At 34.1% G+C, this 12673-nt stretch overlaps 1 protein-coding gene across 1 annotated transcript in view; it reads left to right on the top strand.

Annotated features, from left to right (window-relative positions):
* The window catches only part of LOC132279915 (wall-associated receptor kinase-like 8), a 36245-nt gene extending 24032 nt beyond the window's left edge, over positions 1 to 12213 (top strand). The window contains exons 5-6 of the mRNA XM_059781988.1: positions 11605 to 11665; positions 11816 to 12213. Coding sequence (XP_059637971.1) covers positions 11605 to 11665; positions 11816 to 12213 — 459 coding nt within the window. The remainder of the gene's footprint in view (positions 1 to 11604; positions 11666 to 11815) is intronic.
* Positions 12214 to 12673: the final 460 nt, after the last annotated feature.

Genomic DNA, 12673 nt, shown 5'->3' with positions numbered 1-12673 from the left:
AGGAGTAAAGAAGTACGTTATCGATTTTGTTGCCAGAAGGCAGAGTTAGGGATCAATGGTTTAGGTTTGTTTGGCGTTACTTTAAAAGTATATGCCAAGGAAGGATTTAAGTATATGTGATAAGTCACAACAATTGGAGGAGACAAGCGAGGAGTAGGAGCCGAAGATGATCCTAATGGAGGAGATTTATGTGTATCCAATAGAGAGGGTACTAAATCTTGAAGATGGATGATCGCGCGAGGTGATCTGAATTGCTAGTAGTATAGCGAATGTTATTAGTAGAATTGGGGTTGATCAATTTACAAATAATTAAGTTTTCTTATCATCTCTAAAAGAGGTATATAAGAAGTATTGTTCAAGAGTTTGGGGATCGGATGTATTTTTACCAGAACGAAATACATAATTTTTAAATCATATACAATAGGGCATTGGTATTATGTTGTGACGTTCTAATTCGCTTTTTAAGGCCAAGTTAGATAGTTTACATTCCGCATATAAGAAGATGAGGGTTAAGCCCTTGGTATTTGCTTGGCAAACATTTGTGTTTTTAAGCTATATTTTAAAGAATATGTTTCGAGATTGGATGATTATTTACGAAACTATAAAAGGAAATTTTGAAACAATCTAGTATGGTTGATTTCAAATGAGACTTTCTTTTTTAGAAAGAATGATATCCTAAGTAGGAGTATATTTTGTTTTATTGTGTTTATCATACGTATTTTATTTTCTTTTTGTAAATTCATCGGGATTTGGTATGTGGTTTAGTTGGGGACACAAGTGTGTGATCAGCCAACTATTATTTTAATAACATTGAGTAATAGCGCTATTTACGCTAGATTTGTGAGCGTACGGTTATAGGATTTGGTAGATACATATAAATCTAGCCAATCTATTGGACGTGGACATATGTCATTATAGTGTGTTTTGGGATGGGATAATTAAACCATCACTACGAGTCAAACAATTTAGAATGATTAGTTTGATATACTTTACGTTAGGTATGGATTCGAAACATATTACAACGCCATGATATTGGTGGTTGTTAATGTTTCGGCATGCGTAAGGTAGTGGTAAATAAAGATCACTGTAACGACATGATGATTTATCAGAGGTGCTGGACTTGCTGAACATCTTCTTGAAAATTTTAGAAGTTGTTACCAAGTCGGAAGGAGGATTTAGTACTGGATTAAGTACTTATTGGAATGACACCGAGTGAGGATAGGAGACTGAATAAATATTCATCAGTAAATTCTTAACCAAGAATTTATTCACGAGGGTGTGTCATTAGGAGGAATTTGCCGGTGTTGCACATGGAGGAGGAAACTAAGTCTCTTCATTTCCATAAATAATATGGAATTATCTTTTTAGTCACAATTTGTAACAATTAGTTCTTGCTAGGAAATTAATGATTTATGCAGAGGATGGAAAGATTTCATATTCTTTTGAAGTTAGACAAAGAAGTCGGATTGTCATTAACTTGTCTTAAAGAAGCAGGGTGTGTTAAAGATAAGATGTTGAGACCAAACACCTATATAAAGATGAAGTGCATGGTATGTATGGAAAGGTCGTAGTTTGTTGACTTTTGTTGAGTTAAAGTCATAGTTGACTATTGATAAATAGAATTACCGATTGATTTTCTATATCGGCAAGTTTATCACGGATCAGTGGTGGATAGATTTAGTTACAGAATTCACTTTTGAAGATGCTCCAATTTAAACGTTGGGTACAGACGAAAGCTGGTGGTACCGGACTAACGGTACTTTCTATAGACAAATTGGATGGAGGATGCACGGACTGAGTTTCACAACTTTTAGTTCTTCATCCTGGTGGAAACATGATGCTTCACGATAGGCAGGAGAAGGGACATAGTGATTTTTCTCCATGTATAATATTTATTAGATAATAGAGATGGACCATCAAAGATCACTAGATCCTTTGCAGCCATTTCCTATACTAAAGTGGAAATGAGAGAGCATTTTATAGATTTAGTTGCGGGATTTCTGATTTTACACAAGGGTCAGGATTCTGGATGGGATATTGGTTGACTGATACATTAGGTCAGATTGATTCTTATCTATTTCAAACTGGTAGGACTTCAGTTCATACGAATAGAATGGATCACGAGACGGTTTAGATGGATTACAGTGGTGATTCACAATTTATATCAAGTTTCGTCTGTCAGAAGCGAAGATGGAAGTGGATGCTCTTAACAACCGATATGATATTTATATCTTTTGGTTCGTTGATAAATTATCAGTTGAATGTATAGCAGGTGTAATAATAACACTTGTAATTACCATGGTAGTTCAGGAGGTCAATTTTGAATATCGGAGCTGACCCTAGAGAAGGTGTTACCTTACTCAGATAGAGTTTAAGGTACTGGAGGATAAGTTAGTAGTTTCTGTAAATAGTGATATGACGGTCGGGCGACTGAGATGAAAATTTATAATTTTTCTTAGTACACCCAGACAGTTAGAAGGTAGATCACGACATCAAATGTCGGTTTTGGTGAACAGGTACTGATAAGGATGTGTATATAATTACCCTAAGTGTAAAACCTGCTACAAAGGTGGAAAGTTAATCATCAGATATCATAGGAATCTTTAGCCATTTCCTATAACAAATATGGAAGTTGAACTAAACAGGAGTGACGGTCGGTGGGAATGATTGACATTGATTTGGAATTTCAATTTTCCATATGGAATCTGAGTGGGAGATTAAGAAAGATCGCTTGAGGACATAAATTTGAGTGATGCTTATTTTAGAAATTCATAGTAGTTCTATAGTTCAGTGATAGTGGTGTTATAGCATGTGGATGTGCATTATAGTGATGCAAAGTGCTATTTCGAATGAGCTTTATAACGATTTTGGAGCTGCAGTTTTGCTTCATATCTATAGACAGAGGAATTAATTGAGAGATTAAATTAGACAATAAAGGATATGCTTGAGGCATATATCCTATGTTTTCATGGACAATTGGAAGCATTTACTTCACTTTTCAGTTTTTGTCTATGGTATTGTTGGCATAAGGAGGTTGGGGTGACAACGTTTGAGGTTTTGTATATTACCTCGTGCATACCTCTCATTTGTTGGTTTGAACTGGAAGCAAGGGTTGTACAATCAGACCTTGAATTCATTTAAAAATACGTCGAAGAGAAATACTCCCCTTTGTAATGGACTGCGCACAATTTAGAGGCAGCAGTGGGATGTTGTAAATAATTAAACTCGTATACTAGAGTTTTTTTATCAGGGAGTAGTTTGCTCGTTCTGTTTTTCATGTAGGAAGAAAGACGATTTTTGGAGAAAGGTTAATTTTACTTATTACATTGACTTTTAGAGGATTGTGTTTCGCAATTGAGGCAGTCGCCTCTGAATTAGCATTACCAAATTATTAGCGCTGGGTGCATAGGAGTTTGTGCGTATATTCTATGGCACTCGGAGGTATGTAGATTATTCCCTTGTCGACATGGGAGGATTACGTTGTCATTTGATACAACCTATGCATTGTATGATTGTTATGTTTCCTAAAATATAGGAATCCTGTATACCACTTGGTATATTGGAGTTAAGTGGAGCCCTCATAGTGAGGTTGCATCTACTTGGGAATACGAGGATGTTTTACGCTCACAGTTTCCAAACATAATGGACGAAAGTAAGGGCGAATTCCAAGGATGGAATTCCTTTTGTTAAGACGGAAGAATGTAATACGCTTAATTTTAAAAGGATAGTTTCGGTATTTATTTATTTGTTTTAATTATATTTTTAATTATTTAATTGATTATTTGATTAATTGCTTATGTGTTTAATTGAATTAAGTATTACTTGATTATTTGATTATGTGTATATGTATTATTTGTATTTGTCTATGTGTTAATTATTTTATGTGCTTAAATGATGTTTTGATTAATTGTAAATTAAATGTTTTCTTTTATTTTATTATTTTATTTTATTTTTCTTTTATGGTTATGGTTAGTAGTAATGGACCAACCAATTAGGTCCCATGGATTACTTGGATATGAGGTTGGATGGGTACGGATTATTACCCATGGATAGTTGCGTATATATATATATAGATATATATTATTCACATATATAAAATAGAAAGTAATTTATTAATTACTTTTATGGTAAATTGGGTAGTAATATTTAATCTAACGTATATATGTTTTATATTTAAATAATAAAAATATACATAGATTTGATACGTGTTATGTTTTAAGTTACTTTATAATATTATAGTAACTTAAGTATTATTGGATAATCCATTAATAAATAATGGGTAATGTATTAATTACTTTTATGATAACTTGGGTAGTAATATTTAATCTGATGTATATATGTTTTATATTTAAATAATAAAAATATACATAGATTTGATACGTATTATTTTTTTAAGTTACTTTATAATATTATGGTAACTTAGGTATTATTGGATAATCCATTAATAAATAATGGGATGTGTATAATTTATTTATTTAATAAAGATATACATAAATTATGTACGTAACATATTTTACTTACCTTTTTAAATTTTTTTTTTTTTTAAGTTGACTTGAATTGGGAAAAGAGTTAAGGTTATTTTATTTAGCCTATAAATATATAGCTATAGGTTGTAAAAGGGGGTTAGAAATATTCACGTGATATATTCTAGAGAGAGAGAGTTAAAGAAGGAAGGAGGAAAAGGAAGAAAGGAGGAGAAAAACCCTGTAGAGAGAAGATCAAGGAAGAAGAAGTTTCACTTTCGATCCGAAAGTTTAAGGCAAGTTCTTCTTCTATCTCTTTCCTTATGATTCGTGTTTCTGTACATGCCTAGGAAATTTTAGGATTTATTAAACACCTAAAATTAAATAACTATGCATATTTAATTGGATTAGTACATAGGTTTTATGAAATTGGTTCAGATCTGTTCTTGTGTTATGAATTGATAAATGGATCATTTTGATTTGATTTCTGGTGTGAATTTTTACATGTTTGAATTATGTATTTTTCATATCTATGGAATGATGGAACGTAGAAACATGCTTAGGATTCCTGAACATTAAATAGGGACTAGGTTTGGGTTTAAATAAATTTAAATATACTCAATCATAATGATATTTACTATTTGAATGTTTTAAACAAACGAATGGATTTGATCTTTTAAAATGTTTTAGTAATCGAGATTTGATGTGTAGGATGAATTGGATATGGAGAGTGCTTATTTGATGGTGTAATAAAATATCATCATGTATAAGATTCAGTTTGTGTATGACATATGATATAGGAAGCTTAAATAAATAATAAGTCATTCCTATTATGTGATAACTTGATATCATATGATCATAGTTATTTCTGGAATGTTTGATGTATTTCTTTAATTGTTACATCAATTGTTAGATTGTGTGGTTTAATGCACTGGTATGGGACAGTGGCATTTTAGGAACGGATTAACTTATCAGTTAAGTCCTACCTATTTTATATAAGGGAATGGATTAACTAAAATGTTAAGTCCTACTTATATTCAAGTCAGGTCAGTTGAACGAGTTGAATGACTTATGGAGGATTAATTTATTATATAATGGAATGGATTAACTAAAATGTTAAGTCCTACTTATATTCAAGTCAGGTCAGCTGAATAAGTTGAATGACTTATGAAGGATTAATTTATACTGGATACTAGATTTTATATATATAGATATATATATATAGATATATATATATATATATATATATAAGTATGGTGCCATGATATGAGCTTGAGTCTCATGATCAGTGGTTAAGGTGCGTATATCGTCAGGGATGTATAACTAGATATAGTGTAGTTGTGTACCCTGGTATGTCTAGGTACTCATGCCCACTATATGTGCGTTTTGCATGTTGCCTACTATTCAGGTTGAGACAACCCTATAGTCTAGTGAGATTCCTTTAGTGTGTGTGTATATATATATATATGGAATACTAGTTATTGTTGGATTGATTAGGTTGTATACGTGTATCGAATCTCTGCTTGGATTGTAGTAGAGTAGAACTTGTTTGTGGGCCTGACCCACCATTATTTTTCAGGTGTTCGTCAGGAGTAGAGATTATTTGTGCTGAGCAGGGATCAATCTACTTCACTCTTCCGGTTTATCTACATAGGAGTTCCTTTATGATTCAGTTTCCTGATTTAGACAATTATTGCTGTCATTTGTTTAGTTTGAATTTTTTAGGGGTCCACACAGTGTGGATTCCCGAGTTGTATTTTGGAGGATCTGTTGTATCAGAAGAGTTTATTAATTAATGGAAATATATTCTGAGGTTTATTATTGGATTATCATTTTAGTTTCTTGTCAGTATTTTATTTATTTTTCTTTATTCTTTTGTACTCTGTGTTCGTTTATTATCGATTTTGTTTTTGATATCCTCGGGTATTCAGGCATGGGCCTGGCCAACCCGCATTTAGGAATCCAGGGGTATCACAGTTGGTATCAGAGCACTCTAGGTTCAAGTGTCCTTAGGAGTGTCTTTTGTTATGTGACTTCCGTGTTGCTTCTCTTAAAACTTAGAGCCCATATTAGGATTCGTTGTACTCTATTTACGGTTTGTTAGGAGGAGCTGATGTCAATTATATTCTGTAGTCATAGAATGGTTGGCACCAGGAAAATGATGGGTTCAAGGCGAAAACGATAAAGACCCAAAGGAGTAAAGGAGTACGTTATCGATTTTGTTGCCAGAAGGCAGAGTTAGGGATCGATGGTTTAGGTTTGTTTGGCATTACTTTAAAAGTATAAGCCAAGGAAGGATTTAAGTGTACGTGATAAGTCACAACAATTAGAGGAGACAAGCGAGGAGTAGGAGCTGAAGAGGATCCTAATAGAGGAGATTTATGTGTCTCCAATAGATAGGGTACTAAATCTTGAAGATGAATGATCGCGCGAGGTGATCTAAATTGCTAGTAGTATAGCGAATATCGTAGGAGTACTTCACCCTGGGTAGCATCAGTTCTGTTTGTGAAGAATAAGGATGGTTCACTTCGGCTGTGTATAGATTACAGGGAGTTGAACAAGGTTACCATTCGTAACAAGTACCCTTTGCCCAAGATTGATGATCTTTTTGATCAGTTGAGGGGGGCTACTTATTTCTCTAAGATTGATCTGCGGTCTAGATATCATTAACTTCGGGTTCTGGAGCAGGATGTTCCGAGGACAGCGTTTCTCACTAAATATGGATCTTATGAGTTTCGGGTGATGCTGTTTGGGTTGACTAATGGACCAGCGGTTTTCATGGATTTAATGAACAGAGTTTTCAGGGCTTACTTGAATCAATTTGTCATTGTCTTCATAGATGACATTTTGATTTACTCAAGGTCAAAGGACGACCATGCTAGACATCTACGGATTATGTTACAGACACTTCGTGAGCACCAGTTGTATGCCAAGTTCGAGACGTGTGAATTTTGGCAACGGGTGAAGTTTCTGGGTCACGTGGTATTTGAAAGGGGAATAGTGGTGGATCCGGCCAAGGTTTCAGCGGTGGTTGAGTGGGGATAGCCTACTTCACCTACTGAGATTCGGAGTTTCCTCGGTTTGGCAGGATATTACAGGAGGTTCATCTAGGGGTTCTCAAAGATAGTGGGATAACTCACTCATCTAACTAAGAAGGGTGTACGGTTCGTGTGGGATGAACATTGTCAGAAAGCATTTGATGAGCTGAAGACTAAGTTGACTTCTGTACCGGTTTACACGGATGCTTCTTTGTAGGGTCTTGGATGTGTTTTGCTGCAGGAGGAGCAATCAATTTCGTATGGATCTCGGAAGCTTAAGCCTCACGAGCTTAATTATCTAACACATGATTTGGAGTTGGCATCTGTGGTCTTTGCTTTACGTATTTGGAGGCATTATCTGTTGGGTTAGTCCTTTAGATTATTCAGCGATCACAAGAGTCTGCAGTATTTGTTCACTCAGCGAGAGCTGAATATGAGACTGAATATTCAGCGATCACAAGAGTCATCACAATGAGGCTGAGTCCACTTAGGAACGGGAAGATGTCATTCGCTCGCAGTTTCCTGAAATATTGAAAGAAGGTAAGAGCGAATTCCGAGGACGGAATTCCTTTTCTTAGGGGGGAAGAATGTAATACCCCTAATTTTCAAAGGATATATCTGGCATTTAATTTTTGATTTAATTGCATTTTTATTTGCTTAATTGTTTTATTGGGGTAATTAAATTGAATTAATTGAGTATTTTTAATTATTTACTTGGAATTAATTGTTTAAGTGTATTTAATTATTTAATTGATTTCATTATGTTATTTTACTTAATTGGATTTTAACTTATTTACTTGATTTAATTATTGAACATTTTAATGTTACAGTTAACTTTAGATTATTTCACGTATAGGTGAGCCGCTGTAGGTTAGAACTTAAATAGTTTCATGGGCCGACTAGGATTGGAATTAGGGCTTAGTCTAATTATTCATGGACTAAGGTTATTAATATACACCTATAAATATACGTAATACGGTGGTTTAGGGTTTAGTAGAAAACGTAATTCTGTAATTACAAGCAGAGAACCTCCGTTCTCGTACTGGAAAAACCAAAGAGTTACAGAGAGGGATAAAGGGAGGAAGCTAGGGTTTTGGGCTTCAACTAAGACTAAATCAAGGAAGGGAGGTTGGTGTGTGTTACTGGACTGAACTAGGAGCAGCAAAGGGCATTTAAACATAACCGACGTTACCGGAGTTGATAGAGATGACAGTTAGAGATTTTAAACCAAAGTCTCGAAGGCAAGTCTCTGTTCTTCTCTTTCCCATGAATCTGTGCTCTGTGCATGCTTAGTTAGACTCCAGGAATTAAACTAAGTCTTAATTACATCTTTTATACATGTTAAATCAGTTTCTAGTATCATTGAATTAAATCTGTTGCTCAGTTGTTACAAGTTAGTTTATATATGGTTGTTGTTTGCTTTAAACATTGATGTGTAATAAAGTTCTTAGTTGTATAACTCTGTCTTGTGATCAATCTGGGATGAGGATGGGACTTTAAAACCTGTAATAAAACTAAATTCAAAGACTGGAAACCACCGGAGTCGGAGAAGACAACAGAAAAATAGACGCTTTCCTTGAAGTGGAGAAAGCTCTCCTTGAAATGGAGAAGGCTCCCCTTGAAATGGAGAAGGCTCACTTGTTTCAGAGCCTTCTCTTTTTCCTTTAATATATAAAACTGATAAATTGAGGTCTATTTGGTTAAACTGGATTTTTTCTAAGGCTGTCTATGTGCTTCTGAATAATGTAATTCACTGCTTAAGACTTACAAAATTGTTGGAAAGCAAGCCTACATTTCGATATTTAGGATGGGATTAATCTAAGCTTCAACAGAGAGTTCGTAGGTGGAGGATTGGAGAATTAACTTCTGTTGCTTACTGTTTTTGAAACTTTGATTTCTCTGCAAAATCTTAAATTGAGAATCATGTTTTCAACTGTGATTTAGGCATATAGTAATTTTATTATGTGTATGCTTAAATGGAGTTAACTGGTGTTTAAATCTGTTATACATTGCACCAGTATGGTATTATTTGGAGAGGTAGATTGTGTAATCTTATTTTACAAATTTAAAGGACTGGGATTTGGATTCTAACTCTGTTAGTGGATGCATGATTTAGTTTTACACATGTGAAATTGTATTTGTGCTTATTTTGGAATGTAGTTGATAACTATTTATACTGTTTTTGGTCAACTATGGTAAATGGAGGATAGTGTGCACCGGTATGGGACGGTGGCATACTAGGCATGAATTAGTTTAGACACTAAGCCTACCTAATCTGGATTGAGGTTCGGATTAATAATAAAAGTTAAGTTCGACCTCTATTAGTGTCAGGTTAGTAAATAACTGGATGACATAATTTGATTTGTGGGATGAATTGTTGTACAGATATCAAGCCACTATACCAGATGGATGATATTTTGTACTAGGAGGACACGGACTTTATATACTTATGATATGGTACCGTGGTATGAGCTTGAGTCTCAAGACCATGGTTAGGGTTCGTATATCGCCTAGGATGGATAGCTGGACAGAGCTGTTGTTTCCTGGTAGGTCTAACTACACATGACCACGTAATGTGCAATTTGTATTGTATCTCTACTCAGGCTGAAACAGACCTATTGGACTGGTGAGCGTCTATAGTGTGTAATATATACATATATGGACTACTCTAGATATTGTTGAGTCTATCTAAGATGTATCTGCATATCGAATTCCTGTTTGGATCGTAGTAGATCAGGACTTGCATGTGAGCCTGACCCACTCTCTTATTTTTCAGGTACTCGTTAGTTCCAGGGTTAGAGCTTGATCGTGCAGAGCAGATACAGATTTCCATTCCACCGACTACGTAGGACTACTATCTTATTAGTTTGGGTTTTGGATTACAGTTATGTTATTTTACAGTTGGGATTGTTATCAGGGGTCCACTAAATGGATTCCCGAGTTGTTAAATAATTGGAGGTTTTGGAGTTTGGATTTTTATAATATTACCTTGAGGATTTTCAATTAGAATACATTTCAGCTTTAGTATTTATTTTTAATTCAAATTTGTATTCTGCGTTCGATTTAAATATTAATTGTTTGATATTTCCCTCGGGTATGGGCTTGGGCCTGATCAACCCGTGTCTCAGATCCAAGGGGTATCTCAGGTTTCCTCGTTAAAATCCTAGTGTCATCTCTAATTTTATACTTTGCTTTATTTTATCTACATATGATTAATTGTTTAATTGCTAAAATAAGTAAAGTTGGTAACGACACATATCTATTTGCAAAACAAACAAAAACTTTCGAAGTATTTTCCACTGCGTACGACTCACAATTTAGTATCAGAGCCAATCTCTACACATTGAGTTGAACCTTGCTGGAAAGTTTTTGTTGTGTTTTTCAAAAATTGTTTTCAAAATCATGCCTTATGTGTTAAAAGAAGGTGTATCTAATCAACGTGGTCCTTTATTTGAAGGAGATAATTATAATTTTTGGAAATCAAAGATAAGAGCCTATTTGCAAATTCTGGTGGTAAAACTTAGGCAATAATTGAAACTGGTTATACACCTCCTACAGTAGATACAATTGTGTTGATGGTAAAATAGTCAAAGAGTTAAAAGATACTTTTGCTTTTACTGCTATTGAAACAGAGCGTAATGATGCTAATGGCAAAGCTTTATATTCAATTATTAATTCTACTATTCCATCTGAATATGCTAGAATTTCTAATTGTAAAACTGCTAAAGAAGTTTGGGATATTTTGCAGGTTACTCATGAAGGAACTTCTAAAGTGAAGTTGTCCAAAATTCAGTCACTTTTTCATAAATTTAGGAACATCGTGATGAAAGAGGATGAAACATTTTCTGATTTTTATTCTAGTCTTCTTGAAATAATTTCTGAACTGCGTCACTTAGCTTAAAAAAGTTAGTGATAAGAAAACCTGTGAGAAAATCTTAAGGTCTTTGCCTAAAAGATTTCTGATTAGAGTTGAAACAATCACTGAACATTGAGATTTGTCTACCAGTAAAGTAAATGAGATAGTAGGTTCATTGAAAACTTTTGAGATGCAGAATTTTGATTTAGATCAGAAGGAGAAAAATCTTGCTTTAAAATCTATACAGGTTGAGAATTCTGTGGATGACAACTCTGATGATGATCTGGCATTCTTATCAATGCAAGACAGTAAGATTTTGCAAATGTAGCAGAGGAGTAGGAATAGTAACATGCCTAATCCTAACAAATTTGACAAAACGTCGAAGTTTAGGTTTAATGAAAAGAAAGTAGAAGAATCAAAAGAAACTGAATTCATTTGCTGGAATTGTGGTGGCAAAGGTCATGCATCCAATGTTTATCCTAGTCATAGGAAAGAACAAAAGGATAGAAATAAAGGAAAAGCAATGAAAGTTTTTATGTCTAAAAATTCTACTTTGAGTGATAGTGATTCTCCTCTGAATGATTCTAATGATTTTTCTTATGTCACTTTTCTTGATAAAGTTCCTCATGTCATGTCTTTATTTGACTCTGATATTTCAAATAATGAAGACAATAAGTTTCATGATGAACAGGTACAAGAGGCTGAAAAGGACGATGAAAAGTTGAAGAAGATGTTCAAAGAAACCATTGAAGTCAAACAGGCAATCAATAAGCTAGCAAAGGAGCTTATCCAAACAAAAGGAGAGAATGCAAATCTAAAGAAACAGATTGATGAAGGAAAAAAGAAAAGCTTTTGAAAGCAATTCTGGCATCACTGAGCTTGAGAAGAAGATCATCATTCTGGAGGATAAGGTAAGTATTGCTAACTTATTGAACGAATGTCTTACTTTGAAAAATAATTATCTTGAAGTTGAATTGAAATCTGAAAAAGATAAACTGAAAGGGTTTCAATATGAGTCAAAACAGTTTGAATAAGATAATCAACATGGGTAAGGATATGAATGATAAAACAGGGTTAGGATTTGTTAAAGGTTTTTCTAATAATCAAGGTAAACCCACTTTTGTTAAGCTTGCTATTATGCCTAAACTATGTTTGCCTGATGCATCACATTCTGATATGTCTTATGTGCCTAAATTGTTGCATTACACTTTTTGTGGAAAGAATGGACATAAGTATAACTCATGCCTTCATAGGAAAAAGAAAGACTTTTTTGAAAATTATTCTAAAAATTCTCATGCTAAGAAGAAGGTGCATTC

This window comes from Cornus florida, unplaced genomic scaffold (genome assembly GCF_030987335.1).
Source record: "Cornus florida cultivar Cherokee Brave unplaced genomic scaffold, ASM3098733v1 CherokeeBrave_3.0.0_Hap2_Chr01, whole genome shotgun sequence".
Taxonomy (NCBI): Eukaryota; Viridiplantae; Streptophyta; class Magnoliopsida; order Cornales; family Cornaceae; genus Cornus; species Cornus florida.
The sequence above is the reverse complement of the archived record's forward strand: the minus strand, read 5'-3'. Positions and strand labels throughout refer to the sequence as shown.